The sequence below is a fragment of the Opisthocomus hoazin genome, chromosome 1 (assembly GCF_030867145.1).
Source record: "Opisthocomus hoazin isolate bOpiHoa1 chromosome 1, bOpiHoa1.hap1, whole genome shotgun sequence".
Lineage (NCBI taxonomy): Eukaryota > Metazoa > Chordata > Aves > Opisthocomiformes > Opisthocomidae > Opisthocomus > Opisthocomus hoazin.
Genome location: NC_134414.1, coordinates 103,986,097 through 104,001,400, shown reverse-complemented (window position 1 = coordinate 104,001,400; position 15,304 = coordinate 103,986,097). Strand labels below are relative to the sequence as shown.

General features: G+C 44.6%; 1 protein-coding gene across 1 annotated transcript in view; it reads left to right on the top strand.

Annotated features, from left to right (window-relative positions):
• The window catches only part of UMODL1 (uromodulin like 1), a 52,932-nt gene that overhangs the window by 20,186 nt on the left and 17,442 nt on the right, over positions 1 to 15,304 (top strand). Inside the window, exons 9-13 of the mRNA XM_009932644.2 lie at positions 442 to 554; positions 2,102 to 2,321; positions 5,894 to 6,031; positions 6,586 to 7,320; positions 10,465 to 10,577. Coding sequence (XP_009930946.2) covers positions 442 to 554; positions 2,102 to 2,321; positions 5,894 to 6,031; positions 6,586 to 7,320; positions 10,465 to 10,577 — 1,319 coding nt within the window. The remainder of the gene's footprint in view (positions 1 to 441; positions 555 to 2,101; positions 2,322 to 5,893; positions 6,032 to 6,585; positions 7,321 to 10,464; positions 10,578 to 15,304) is intronic.

Genomic DNA, 15,304 nt, shown 5'->3' with positions numbered 1-15,304 from the left:
CCAGACAGAGAAGTGGTGTGCACTGTTTTTTTGTTATCATTTTCAATTTAAGAATATATATACTATCCATGCTACTAAGGTCAAAAAAAACCAATTGTGACTGATGGACCAGAGATGAGCTTACAGGCAATTCAGCCCTGGATATAAATCAAATGTTATGTTGGGTCAGGTCTGTGAGGATATGTGTGTACTCAGCTCTCACGTGGCTGGAATTAGGATTCTAAATATCTTTATGGACCTGATGTAAGTGCATCTCCTCAGTGTATGGGAGACTTGTAGCAGAATATTGACTTTATTTTCTTGATTTGATACCAAACTCTCTCAACCTTCTCCCCCTTTCCCCCCTCCATCTTCTGAGATTTTGGTCTGGGTAAGTCAGTTCTGACTGAATCCTCTCCTCTTCTGCTTTGTCAATGTGTGTTTAAATATTGTGCCCTACAGATGCCAAGATATTTGGTGTTACTATGAGGATCCTCAACTACAACATCACTGAAGATTTCCATAACACCAGCAGCTCAGCATATGAAGAATTTTCAAGACTGTTGCTTACAGAGGTAATGCTAGAATATCTGTGGGTAACTTTTTTTTTTTTCAATTTAGATTTTATTAATGTAATAGATGATTTTATGCTTGGCTGAAATATCTCTTGAAAATCATCATATTGTTTCCTGTGACCTTTCTTTATAATTAAAACAAAATTCAGCTGACTAAACAGATCAACCCCTTGGCCTTATTAGCAATGGAGGCAATGAGAATTTTCCCCCACAGAAGAGTAAAGGGATTAAAAATGCAGGCATGCAACAGGGACTTCTTTCCTTGGATCTTTAGTTTGGCAATAAACTCCCACTGAATGGACTTGAGGCTTTTTAATGAATTATTGAAATAACATTGCTGGCATTCATTTCAGTGCTGTCTTTTCAATAAAAGTCTGACTGCTCTCAAAGCCCTTTCTTCTTAAGGAAGACTGCGTCAGGGTTCCTTCTCCAGCCTCCATGTGCACATGTAGCCACTGTCCATGCTCAGGTGTAATTAGCGTTAAACGGAACTTGAGTCATGATGCCTGTTACCAGCTTCCCAAACAGGGGGGATGTTTCAAACACAGCAACCTCCCACAGCTTTGTTGTAGAGAACAGCGCCCGTACAGAGGAATTGGAATCTCCATGCAAAACTAGACTTTCCCAGAACAAAGGGGGACTCATAAACCTATGTGAATATGAACCTGAGGGGAAAAAAACAATAATGGAGCTATACTTTCAAAGGTAGCACAGAAGAGGCATTTGCTCATGAGAAACTGGAAGTTGAACCTCCTGACATGGTTTCCTTTCCCATAGCTGCAAATTGTTCGCTTCTGTTGTGCAGGAAGATTTTTGTCAGTGAATCTCCTCTGAGACTAACGCAGACCTAATCAGTGTCATGAGGTTGGGAGGGAAAACGAGCGCTGCCCATCTGTGTTGCTTCTGCCTGCTTGGGTGTTTGGGAGCACAACATCCCCCTCTCACTTCCTCTCTCCTCTCTTTTTCTTTCTTCTCTGACCTGATCTGAACTTAGACCAGTCAAACAGCTTGTTTGTAGGGATCTTTGGAGCAAACTCTGGCAGAATAGGAGCAAAGCTGTGTTGATTTATGGTGCTGCATTTCATACTCAAAGGCATGCTTTGAGGTCTATGTAGAAACAAAAGGCTCAAGCACAGAGGTGCCTTCTAGAGATGTAAGGCAAAACTGCCAGGTCCTGCACAGCTCAAATACTGACAGTAGTATGGCAGCTTTAATGTTCAGAGTTACACCATTGGTTCAACTGATGTGAGGCAGGCAAAGAGGGGCAGAAGGAATTCTGCTCCCTTGAGCCAAAATGAAATTTGGTTTGTAAGACCAGTGGTCAGTACCATTTTCAAGGGTACCTAGGTGCACCAAGGAGACTCACACTTCTCTGTGCCTCAGTAATCTCTGAGAAGTAAGATCTCTGAAACACTTCGAAACATTTCTGTTTACATTTTCTATGTTATGCATGTATAAATCTTTAAAATGATACTACCATAGTTCAGTTTTAAAAGGAGATATTCTGCTGGGTTCCTAATTGTTGATGCTTCTCTCCCTTTGCTCAGCTTGAAAATTCATTTCCACCCAACATTTCTGCTCTATACAAATCTGGGAAGCTGAAAGTGCAGACTGAATCCCTGCAATCTGGAAGCATCATTGTGAGGCTCAGAATCACTGTGCAGGATCCTGAGTTTCCGGTCGATGTCTCCACATTTGCCCCAGTGCTTTCTTACCTTCGCAATGGCTCTGCGCTTTTGGTGGATCAGCAAAACATTTCAGTAGAAGGTAATTTTATTTTCTTTTCCGAACAAGAAAATAAGGTTTGAATTTTGATCACACACAGTATCACCATCATTCTTCACAAAAAAATACTTTTGGAGAGACAAAGGATGTGGTTTGTTGGAGGGAAAACCATGACGTGAGGACTCCTCCGTGGGCTTTTATCCATAAGCCCAGAAGGGGTGGGACGAAGGAGCACTGGCTGTCCCCAGGTTCCTGCAGCCGCTGCTTCGCTCCACTGTGTTTAAGGAGGAGTGGGGCCCTTGGTTTCCCTATTAATTTTCCTCGCTCTGCTCTTTGTGAACAGTTGGAAGTTTGCCATATCTTTGTTGCACTGGATTGCAGATAGCGTTACTGTGGAGTATTTGTAGCCCGTAGATACACATGCCCTCTAGACAGTTTTGTGTTTCAAGGCTGTGGGGCTGTATTTGGGCCAGGGTTTAAGAAAAGAAATCCAACATCTTCACTGTAGAAATCCAGCCAGAGAAATTCCCAAATGTCCTCTCAGTGAATAGGACTAAAGAAACACACATGGAATTTATGTTAAACTAAGCCTTTGTTTGATCTTCAGTAATCAACATTATCTTCAAAGGGCTAAGTTTTGGCTTCAGGTTTTGCAGCTGGCAGAGCCAGCCAGAGTTCAGGAAGTTGCCAAAGCCAACAGAATGGGTTGTTCTTCTCTCCCAGTGTATTGAGCCCTTAAAAGCTTATTTACTGTGATGAAGGAAAAATCCCTTTGGAGCTGTAGAGCATATGGAGGTTAAGGAGAACAAGACAGGAAAAATCAGAGGAGACAAATTGCACCTGAAGCCTACAAATATCACTGTGGTAGCAGATACTGAATTGCAAGATGCTGATGTGTGCCAAAATACTTTGCATAAAATACTTTATTGATCCTGGGACTGAAAGCGTAGGGAGGAAGAAGGCAGTAGCTCTGGGCTGTTCGTTTAATTTCAGAAGGCTAGGCGGCTTCCAGGAGCACCACTCTTAGCCACGAGCACAGCCAACTCCTCCACTCCTCCTCAGGGGCAGGGAGAAGGGGTCTGTTTCTTAGCTTTGCCCAAACAAGCACTTGTTTGACATGAGTTTCCTAAAGTCAAATGTTGCAAATAAGATGGAGTGCAGCACATGAAGGAAAGATTTGTATAATGGCCTGTTTTGCCTCCTGACCCCCAAGAGCCTTGGGGCGTGCCCTTTGACAGTAAGCCCACACAGATGTTCTTGCACCAGCGGAGCAAAGCCACCTGGATCCTCTGTGGAGCCTGGCCACCGCAAGTCTATATGTGCTTGGTTTAGTGACAGTGGCAGAGCAGGGAATTCAGCTGTGAAACAGCAAGGTGAAAAGTCAGAAGGGACACAACTGAAGGGTGTGGACCAATTGCGTCTCTCTTTGAAGACTCATAAATTATTAAGTTTACTGTCATAATGAATAGAGACATTAAAATGTCTGTCTGTTGTGTGAGGCATGGTAAGAAAAGAGAGAGGGACGTGTGCTGAGCCAGGTCCAAGATCCATCTAGCACAGTATGATGTCCTTGGCAGCAGCCAAGAGCCAATTGCTGGAGAAGGGTAAGAATACAGCAAGTGCAGGTGATGCCTCTCACTAATATTCTCTTAGCCACCAGCTGTTTTCAGCTCCAGGAGAACCTGAATCCAAAGTGATTTTTTGGGTTTCTCCTCCATGGGTTGCCCGTGAAGTCATGCAAACCTTTAGCATCTGCAACGTCACCAGTCAAGGAATTTCACAGATTTTTACCCATTGCAGGTACCTCTTACAGGTATAATGGGTAATCAGGGTGAACATAAAGGTGTTTTTTCCATCATTTGTGGAATAGGATTGTTGATTCAGGCGTGTGTATGGGGGAGGTGCTTGCCAAACATGGAAGGCCAGAGAGATGCCAAGAGTGCAGAAAGAGAGCACAGAGCACACCTTGGCTGAGCTGTGATGGTTACAGAGGAAAAAAGTGCAGCGTGTGTGTGTGTGTACATGAGTGATATACTAGTGCCAGTGAGCACCGAGAAGAGAACATAAGTGTTTTGGCCTGATGCATGACTGAATGTGGCCATTGGAGGTGAAGGAATTTGCTTAAAAAGCCATCTAATTGATGAGAAAGGAAACCCTCAGAGACAAGGGAGCCAGCGAATGCAAGTTATTTGGCAATTAGCACCGGAACATCTCTCAGATGGTGTTTGTAGCCATCAGAAGTCACATTATTTCATAGCATAATAAGGCATTAATGAGAGCACTTTCATTGCTGGTGCTTTAGTAAATCTTGCATATTTCTGTATCCTTTCTAAGTGGCTTAAGCTATAACACAATAAGCAGATGCTGGCCATAGGCACACAAAATTGTCTAATGGAAACAATCATGGGTACAACAATTATCTAGTGATGAAGAAAGGAAAAAGGATTGAAATATTAGCTGGAAGGAAGTAAAAGGGGAAGGCTGTCTGCAAGCAGAAAGATGAACACATATATCTGCATGCACACACCTGCTCTGTGCTTTCTGTTTCTAGAATGGGGCTTTTCTTTGTTTCGGAGAAATAATCACAGTGATTAATATCTGTATGCTTGCAGAACAAGCACCTACGATAATGCGTTGTTCAAAACATTTTTCTAGTCTCTGATCAGAATTATTTGTCCCAAGACACAGTTTTTAGTCTAGTTTTCTGTTCTCCCTCACTTACAGCCCTGAGGCAGTGAAGGTTTATGCACAAGGGAGTGCACACAGGGAAGACTCACATGGGATTCACTGGAATTATTCACGTCTAAAGTATTAACTCGGCCTTTGCATATTTGCTGGAACAGAGTGCGAATGGTAATATAAGACTCCAGCTTTAAATCCCTCAAGAGTGAAAAGACACGGCAATAAAATAGGCCTATAACTCCATGAAACAAACATCTCTGATTCAGAGCAGCTGAAATTAGACATAAGGAATACCCTTAGAGCATATTCATGCATTGATGGGTCTCTTTCCTGAGACTACCAGAAAGAGGGTCACAGTTTTACAGTATTACCTTTGAGAAGAAACCTCTTGTAAAAAGAGTGTTTGCCTTTAGCACTCCTCTGTTAAGAACTGAACAGTGCTTCTCATGGGAGTTACTTGCATTTACCTTTTATTTGAAGCAGAAGATTATTTGGATTAAGTCTCTATTTAATATTCTGTCTACTGGTAGCTAGTGGTAAGAAATCTATTCATTATCTGATGTATCTGGAGGTACTGTACACAGAATTTGGTGTAATATATGCCTTTGATATAGCTATAGTACAAACTTACAATATTTTTTTTTCACTTCAAGTAAGTACTTAATTCTAGAAAAAAATTATTATAAAAGTCTTTAGCTGGAGAAAATCTTTTTCAGAGCACAAAGAAAGACAAAGGCTGATTTTATGTGAGAGAATAACAACACAGATAGTGTTCTGCATCACTCAGAGCTTGGCTGTCAGGTAAATGATGAAAAAGGAAGACCACATTAATAAATTAAAAAACTCAAGAAGGGACTACTTTATGATTATTTCTAGCTTAACACAGCCAGAAGGGAGGCCGTCTGACTGATGTTCTGGTTTTGGCCTTACAGACTGGGATGAATGTGCTTCTCGTGACGAGAATGACTGCTCTGTGTTTGCAGAGTGTATCAATTTGATGGGCTCCTACCTGTGCAGATGCAAGACAACCATGGATACCAATCCATCTCGACCTGGAAGAAACTGTGAGGGTGAGCAAAAGACTGACATATAGTTTCCCTTTGCCATGAAAGGCTGGAGTAAGTTGTGGGTTTTTACCTCTGCTTTTGTTGCAGCTGTTTGTATAATACACAATGTGTATATAGATGCACTTTTGCAGTCTCTGGCTGAAAGATTATGCGTGATCTGTCTCTCAACATGAAGGTGAACCTTAAATATATCTACAGATGATATCTCTCTGAGACCTTCCTTTATGAGCCTAATAACTTACTACTGAGCAACAGGAAGCATACTTTTTTCCTCTTATGGTATGTCTGTGGCTAATTTCCTCCCACTGCGATGTTCCATGGCCTGCCAACCAGAAGAGGAGACGCAGGAATCAAATCTGCTTCTTTGTGTAGGCACAAACCAGATTCAACACCATAAAAATCATATATGCTATAACATGTTAATGAAATATCCAAGACCTGTTGCTGTAACACTATTACACATGGCTGAGTGATCTCAGTCCTGTTTTCAGGTCAGATCCTGGTGCCTCCTCATCCAATTTGGGGTCCCATTTCAGTGTGTGTTTGCTGTGTTGCAGGTGAGATTGTGGACCCCCTCACTGAAACTGTGGCTCCTGAAGTAACAAACAGCACAGAGTTTGCTCCTGAAGGAGGAAGCCCTGCAGGCCCTGCTTCCCCTGCCACCACTGAGATGGTGGCTGCTGTAGGCTCCAAGATGACCACCACTGTGCACCTCTCTGCTGCACTACCCGTAGGTGACAACCAAGCACCCCATGGTCGTTCTGCCACCAGCGACCCTCCAGCCTTTGGGAGAAAAGGCCTGGCACCACTGAAGGGCTTCGACAGGGACAACAGCCCCATGGCCACGGGGGTTACAGCCAGTGAGGAACCGGCCATGAGCGCAGAGCGGCGGGCGGCCACAAGCCCATCGCAGCAAAGCTCTGAGGCAGAAGCTTTCCCCAGTGCATCTCAGCGAGCAGCTGCTCTCACAAACGCGCCCATGGGCACAGCTGGGCAAGAGCAACTCAGTTCGCCATTGCCAGTGTTTCCAAATCAAACAGCCTCTGCTGCCACCAGAAGTCACACAGCTTTTGATGTACCTCAAGCAAATTCTCAAGGTGACCCCGGTACAGCTCTGCCGGCCACAGGGGATGCTGCTGTTCCCACCGCCAACACCACTCTCAGAGCACGTGTAGAGGTGGGAAGGGAGAACAGCTCTTGGTCTGAGAAATATGCTGGAGCCCTGGGGTCACCAGCTCTGCCAGGAGCTCCTCTAGCTCCCAGCCCAGAGCTAGGGCCAGCCACGGACCACAGTGAGTACGCGTTGAGAACCAAAATCTCACTCAGAATTGGCAAAGATGCACAGCTGCAATCAGTGATCTGGGATGAAGGTGTCTGAAACTAGATTTTCTATGTCAAAATTATTTCCTTGCAGGAATCCACACTTTTTTTCTACACCAGCATGTCAAAATAATTTCTCTTTCTGGTAATTTGGCAGTTAGTTTTATCGATGTTACATTTCTTCACCTCAAAGCAGATGAAGCAAATCATACTGTGCACTGAGCAGGGCTCCTCAAAACATATTTTGCTTGCCCTTTTGCCACACATCTTGGTGTCTCCTGCATGCTGTGGCACCAGGGTACTGCAGCAGCAGCCGCCTGTAGAGTTACCTTTGAGACCTGGGAGGGCAAGCGTCCTGCCTTCCTACTCCTCTCAGCGGAGGATGGATTAGGCAGAGCCCTGCAAATGCCCTGTGGGGCAGGAGCTGTGTGGAAACCTGTGAGCCACTTTTTCAAGAGCTGTAACTGAGAGTAACTAGGCTGGTGCGGAGGGCTTAATCTGTTTGGGTGCGGAGGGCTTAATTTGTTTGGGTTTGGACAGGTGTATTGCAGCTAATTAGGGGATTTTTCTGTTGATGGGGGGTGAAGCATATTTCAAGGTCAGAGTCAGATTGGGTCTTTAAATTACAGTTTTGTTTGGGATAGGCATACTGCTGTCTCTGCCTATCACTAAATGTATTTTTTATTTACCGTGTTAGTAAGTGATACACATTTCAGTTTTGTTTCTGCTTGACTTTATTCTGCCTCTCATGCCCTCCACACATCTCCAATCACAAACTGCACTCCTCTCTACTCTTTTCTCTTTCCCTGTCCTGCGGTCTCCCGTTCTTGGGGGTCTCCACTCATCCAGCCCCACTTCTGGTTCTCCCTCATTCCTTTCTCCCTGGAAAACCTCTTTTTCGGCCGTGTAAGGCCAGCTCTGCTGCTTCTGCAGCCTCTCTTGTACCACCAGTACTGATCACCAGTGCCATAGTGTCCACTTCTCCAGTTCTGCTAAGCTCTGGGCAGCCATACTGATGCCCCTGTTCAGCTTTTGTCTTCTCTCTTCTTTGTGTTGTATCCTTAGCCCTGCCTGGCACGGGTGAGACCTGGGAACAGAGCCGGGCAGATAACTGATTTGGGACCGCGGTGGCCAAATGAAGGAAACAAATAGTTTTGGATGAAACAACGTGTTGACCTGCATTGAAAAGCGGCATTTACTGCTTTCCTTGTGTTCCCCCTCCCCCTTTCAATGTAGGGAAGAGTAAAAAAATGTTGTTTGTTTTTTTTTTTTTTAATGAAAACAAAAAATGTTAATTTTTTAAAAAAATATCATAGTAGCTAATTTTAACTGACAGAAAAATAAAGGTTGTTTTCTTCCATCTGGAAAACAATTTGAAGCATTGTACACAAATAAGTTCAGTTTATAGAAACTTGTTTTCTTTTCCTGCAGTATCAAATATTCAGCCAAATGCTTTTCCTGGGAAAGAAGCTTGTGAAGGGATTATGCCTGGGGAACAAAGGAAAAGCCACCATAGTGGTATCTCACTAGCTCGGTGCAGGAAATTCAGAGGGCAAAGAGCCGTGTTTGGTGATGTTTAATATATAGCTCCTCCTTGTGGCAACATCTCTGACCTGGAGGGTCAACCTCAGCCAACTCTTCATAGTCTGTCATGTCTTTTAACTACAGACATTTTTTTTTTCATTCCAAAATTGTTCAGAACGTTTTCCCCTCTCACCGTCAGATAACTGAATGTGGTTAATCTCCTAAATACCTACGTGCACAAGACTGGACAAGCCGTAGCAAAAAACATGCCCAAATCCTTTGAGCTGACCGATGGTGGTGGAGGTTCCTTTGGGATCAGAAGTATGCTGGGATAGAGGAAGCCTGCTTCAGTGACTTCCTTTAAGCAGGGTGACTTTCTCCTCTCCCCTGCAAAGCTTTAACTGATGACCATTTCTTTTCTTCTAGTACCTGTCCCATGTCAAAGGATTATTGTCCCCAATATGACTAGAACCAACTTTGATGTAACATGGTCCACCGAGTTTATGCAGAGCCCTGCTTTTCAATTCTTGCCGCTTCAGAAAAAAGCAGCTAATACGGGAGCCTAAAACTCAGTATAGGAATCCAACAGTCTCAGAGCTGGAGACTGGTGCCTTATGTACTGCTGAAATCAGGACAGCTGTGTGTAGGGAGGAAAGAAAGCTGGTACACCGGGAAGTAAAGACTGGTAACTTGATTAGAAAAAAATTTAAACTGAATCCATAGCCAGATGGTAGAGTTCTTAAAGTCTTTGGTAAAGACTATCCTATATTCATACAGAACACAGAAACGTTAGATCTTGGTATGCTAGGAGCGATGATCTGTTAGCAGCTGGAAGGCAATGTGAAGGCAGTTGGGTGGCAACGGTCACGGTATTGGGTGGTGGCAGTCAGCTTGCCTGGCTAGCCACTAAAAGGGTGCTAGGGGCATGGATCATGTCTTGAGAAGCCCTTTCTCTCCTGCTTGTGATCACCTTCAGTGTCTGTAGTAACAGTGCCCAAACCAGTGATACTGAGAAATGACCTAAAACATTTGGGACTGACTTCATGCGATTCAGCAGATACAGCTTCAGGGAGGAGGCATACACCCTGCTGGGATTCATCTCATCTTACCATAGCTGCCTGAAATGTAGATGTCTAATCTCAGGCAATGGTCTAGCCTTCCTCTGAGGTTGGAGGATGGACCTTGGTGCTGGACTGGTTTGCCCTCTTGAGGCACCGGTGTTGCCCTGCGCATGTAGAGGGACCTGGGACAGCTAGCTGACACTAGGAGAGCAATGCAGGTGCCTGAACACAGCCACAGAGCAACATTTCAGATGCCCCAGAGCATCCAAGACAGAGCTGGCAGATGTAAGAGCTACAGGAGTTCTGTGAGCTGCTTGAGAGGCATCCAGGGGCCGGAGAGGCCAGGCTAAGGTGCTGGATGCCTGTGTTTAGGCATTTGGGGTTTTGGCTACTTTTCAGAGGGCTTGCCTTGTGCTCTTACGAGTTGATGCATACTGTGTGTGGCCAGGCATGCCAGCGACTGTCACACACTTGTCCATGAACTACAGTCCATGGAACATGTGTTTAAATTGTCCTTTTCTTACTTGGCAGCTGTCCGAAAACTTAGTGGCACAGCACGGATAACGAATGTGAAATACTCTCCCGGCTTTAGCAACACAAGCAGTGAGGAATACCACACCTTTTCACAGCTCTTTGCTGATGAAGTAAGTGTCTAAGAAGGGTGCAATCTGTTACTGGTCTCAATGAAACCACGGGTTCTCCCATGAAGGCTGTATGTCACAGGTGCATCCCTTGACACGCCTGAAAGGTCTGCGTCCCCCTGACTGTCTGAGACTGCAGGATGAGCATGCAGAAGTGTTTTAGAGTGGAACTGGGATTGGGGGATTCGCCGGTGTCTCCATTTCCTCTGCTTCTCATATCCGACTACACCGGCTTATTGATTTCCTCCAGTGATGTAGTGAAAAATTAATGGATATTTGCAAAGTGCTCTGATATCTCACCCTGCACAGCAGTATAATAATGAACTGTATGATTGTTATTACCCTTTGTCATAGTACCTCAAGACTGATGTTTCTTATAATCATCCATGTTTTTGTAGCCCTGTATCTGGAAAGGGAGTGGTTCCTTGATAAGTCACTTCTGCCTTCCCTTCTAATTAGAGCACAGGATATCAAAGCACGCTGCGATATCAGCTGCACCTTTAATGCTCTCATAATTCTCAGGCATTGCCTTTGACAGTATTACTCTCCTAACTTCTCAGTGAATTTGTCAGAAGTTTGTTCCTGCTGGTGTTTACTCAGACACACCTGTGCCTGGAAAATTGCTGGTTATGCTGGGCTGCTTTATCACCTTCCTTATCTCCCCTTAACTGTCTGTGTTTTTAGAGACCTTGATAATCGTGATGATAAATCCTTTGCTGACAATCCTATGAATTTTCAAATCCTGCAGAGGCCTCCCCAGGCTCTGTCTGTGTACAGAGTTAGAGCCCGCCGCTGAAGTACGGCTGTCGCATCGGTGCGCTGGCAGCGGCATGTGTCTGGGCAGAGCTCAGGCCAGCGCCACGTTAGAGACCACTGAAAGGAGGGAAAAACGTGCTCTGTTTAGCTGTGCGTGAGGTTTTCTTGGATATCAAATAAGTTTCTCACTGGTTGCTACCAGTTTGCACCTTTCTGGATGTGTTAGCGAAGCACAGCTTTCTCGGAGTTGTTCCAGCCCCAAGCCTTCACATCAGAAGAACATTCCCCAAATGAGAGTGATGTGATTAGCGAAGTGAAAAGGGAGAAATTCTCCTCTGACCTCACTCTCATTCAGCATCGGTCTCTGCCTGAGGCTGTTTTGGAATAGCATAGTATTACAATGGACTAAAATGAATGCATTTTCTTCATGGGCTATTCAGTCAGACACCTTAATCCAGAAAATCATTGATACAAATATGTTTGGAAAATTTGTAAAAGGATTATGTAAAGGAACTAAAGTAAACTATTGTGTCAGTTTCAGCCAGTTCTCAAAGTTTCAGGCAGAAAATGATCATTTGTATTTATAAGGAACAAACTCCTTTTCCCAGCACACCAGTTTTGCGGCTCAGCCGGCGAGACGTGTCAGTGTTGATTCCACCTACCTCTGAACCACTGTGTATAGGCTATAGTATCACAGCCACTGTACGTGGCAAAATATGTTGCGAGTGTTTTATTGCAAACCTTGTGTTTCTAGATGCCAAAGAAAAGGAAGTTTAGGAAAACAAGAAGATCTGAACATTTTCTTTTCATGTTAGCATGGCCAGAAACTGATCCTTTAAATTAAGTGAGGAAAGTTTCATGGGCTTTAAAAGCACTATCAGGTTCCAGTTAAATAAACTTTGCCAGTGATTTTTTTTTTTTTTTTTTTAAACCTCTTTGGAGTCACCATCTACAATTCAGAGGATTTATAAATCTTAATGTGAATAATGTTCTTTAGAGTAAAGCTGCCCCAGCACTTAAGTGCCATGTGGTTAAATTGTCAGCACAGCAAATGGAAATACCGTCCTTTTCTCATAGAATCATAGAATGGTTTGGGTTGGAAGGGACCTTAAAGACCATGTGGTTCCAACCCCCCTGCCATGAGCAGGGACATCTTCCACTAGACCAGGTTGCTCAGAGCTCCATCCAACCTGGCCTTGAACACTTCCAGGGAGGGGGCAGCCACAGCTTCTCTGAGCAGCCTTTTCCAGTGTTTCACCACCCTCATGGTGAAGAATTTCTTCCTAATATCTAATCTAAATCTGCCCTCTTTTAGTTTAGAGCCGTTCCCCCTTGTCCTATCACTACACACCCTTGTGAAAAGTCCGTCTCCATCCTTCCTGTAGGCCCCCTTCAGGTACTGGAAGGCTGCTCTAAGGTCTCCCCGGAGCCTGCTCTTCTCCAGGCTGAACAGCCCCAACTCTCTTAGCCTGTCCTCGTAAGAGAGGTGCTCCAGCCCTCTGATCATCTTTGTGACCCTCCTCTGGACCCACTCCCAACACATCCACGTCCTTCTTATGTTGGGGGCTCCAGAGCTGGATGCAGGACTCCAGGTGGGGTCTCACGAGAGCAGAGTAAAAGGGCAGAATCCCCTCCCTCACCCTGCTGGCCATGCTTCTCTTGATGCAGCCCAGGATACAGTTGGCTTTCTGGGCTGCAAGCCCATTGCTGGCTCAGGTTGAGCTTCTCATCCACCGGTACCCCCAAGTCCTTCTCCTCAGGGCTGCAATATAACGTGTAGATGGGAATGAGGTAAAAACCTGATGTGACAACTTGCACTGTCATTGTCCAGGCTAGTTTCACTGTCCTCCTGGCAATACCACTGAAAAAAACAACAGAGCTAAGAGTGAGAGAGTATTTTAGTCCTCTTGGGTTATGTTCAGCCTGTCTTTTGCAACAACCAAGAAGAATATCATGGCAGCTATGACTTCTCTTCAAGAAAATGAACCAGGAAAACAAAAAGTTTGAATTGATAATGCATTCGCTGAGGTGCATTAAATTCCTGAGTGGAAAAGGATGTTTTGAATTTGGGTGTCTTAACTGATTGACAAAAAGTGTGAAACTAGTAAATGATATCACCTTGTCAAGGGGAGCCCCTGATTTTGAAGTGACATAGCCTTTGTTTGATGTAGCTTAATGAGATTATAATTACTGCAGTTGAAGCTATCTGGACGTGGAATGAGTGTTGATACAGGGGTTAAGGCAGTTTTATTATTCCAGCATAATTTCACCCCTTTTGTTAATTTGAGTTTATCCATGTTTTGGTACATTTTTAAAGCTGCTGGTGATGGTGGCCAGGCAGTTGTGTGCCCTAGTACCTTCTCTCTGAAGGTGCAGCCAAAGCACAGACAGGGAGCAGGCTTTTTTTCCTCTTTGAGTGAAAAAACAGGCTTCATGCAGGGTTCTGTTCAAATTAATGCACATTTTGCCTACTTATTTCCAGTTTTCAGTGTTCCAGTGTTTTCCTTTCTGTGCTGGCCATGCAGGCTCCTGTGCAGATACCCATAATATCTCCAATGAGCTGCTGACATTTTGCCTGGGACCTGTGGATGGAGGGTCCCAGAAAATCCACCAAACATGCCACAGCTACCCATGGGGTGAGCCTGGCTGCCTGGGTCTGCGCTTTCCTCTTTCTCAAAAAATCTATTGGCCTTTCCTGTCCTGTTAAATTGGTTTTAGTGTGGCTTCCATCTGGCACCGAACTTGGGCTTTATCTTCCTCCTGTTTTTCTTTCCTGAGCAAGGGACATTCCCTTCCCTCAATGCTGGTGTTCATTTTGCTTGCGTTCTCTCCTTTTCTTGTGGCTCTTCTTCAGGCATACCAATTTCTCCTGGTCTGGCATTGCTCGTGTTTCCTTTGTGTGCTACAGGAATTGTAGATACAATGATGGATCCTAAGGTGATTTATTTGTGTAGTAAGAAAATGTCATACTCAAGGGTACTATATGTTGAACATTTCCTTCTAAAAAGTTCACTCTTTCTTTTCCTTTTTCTCTAGCCCCACTTCATCAACCATTATTTTGATAACCTAGGGTGTGGTAGCTGTTTTGAAATCATGTAGCCTTCTGGATAAGGGGTTTTGTAGTGTCACCTAGTGGCTAAATACAAATACGGTGAATGTCTCCTGACACTTTTCAAGCTCTGAGTCCTGCTTTGTGAGGAAAAATACGAACAAGGGCAGAAACAAAACAAACAAATGTAAAAACCCGGACAAAACAAATTCCTAAGCCTTAGGTAAAAAGAAGCATCGATGAAACAAAATCTTTAGGATAGATGAGAAGGGAATACAGGTGAAATCGGGGATGGGCTAAGAGGATGCATTAGTGTGTGCATTAAATGTCCAAAAGTTCAGACAAAAACTGTGACAGATGAAAACTTATGGCTGACCCCTAACTTTTCAGTACATGCTTGTGAAACAGCAGAAAGAGAGAGAAGGGGCCCAAGAGCCCCCTGGCTTGGTGAAACTGGAGCTTTTGGGGCTGACAAGGACAGGCTAAGGTCTGCTCAGGCTTTCATGGGGACATTAGCTCTTTCCATCCTCCCAGCTCTGCCTGCATGCCCCATGGGACACTGCAGGGTTTGCTGTGTGGGACTTCCAGGCATGTGGGAGCCCTTTCCAGGTGCAGGCAGGGAGTTTGCTCTGTGCAGTGTTACCTTGCCACCAAGTGCATGCAACACGCATCAGCTCTGATGGCTCAGAAAGGGGCTGCAGCACACATGCAAAATCTGAGCCTGTCTGCAAGGCTGGAAATACATAGCGGGCAAGTAAGTTGGGGCTGAATAACACACAGCAGGCAGGTAAGTCAGGCTTGGCATGCAGGTGTGCAAGAGCTGTTGTCACCTGGGAGAATCCAGCACAAAATGCACAAGCTGTGTGCATGGGTGTAAGAGAAATGAGGCTGCTTCTCCTCTTGGCTCCCACCACTGACCCTTGCC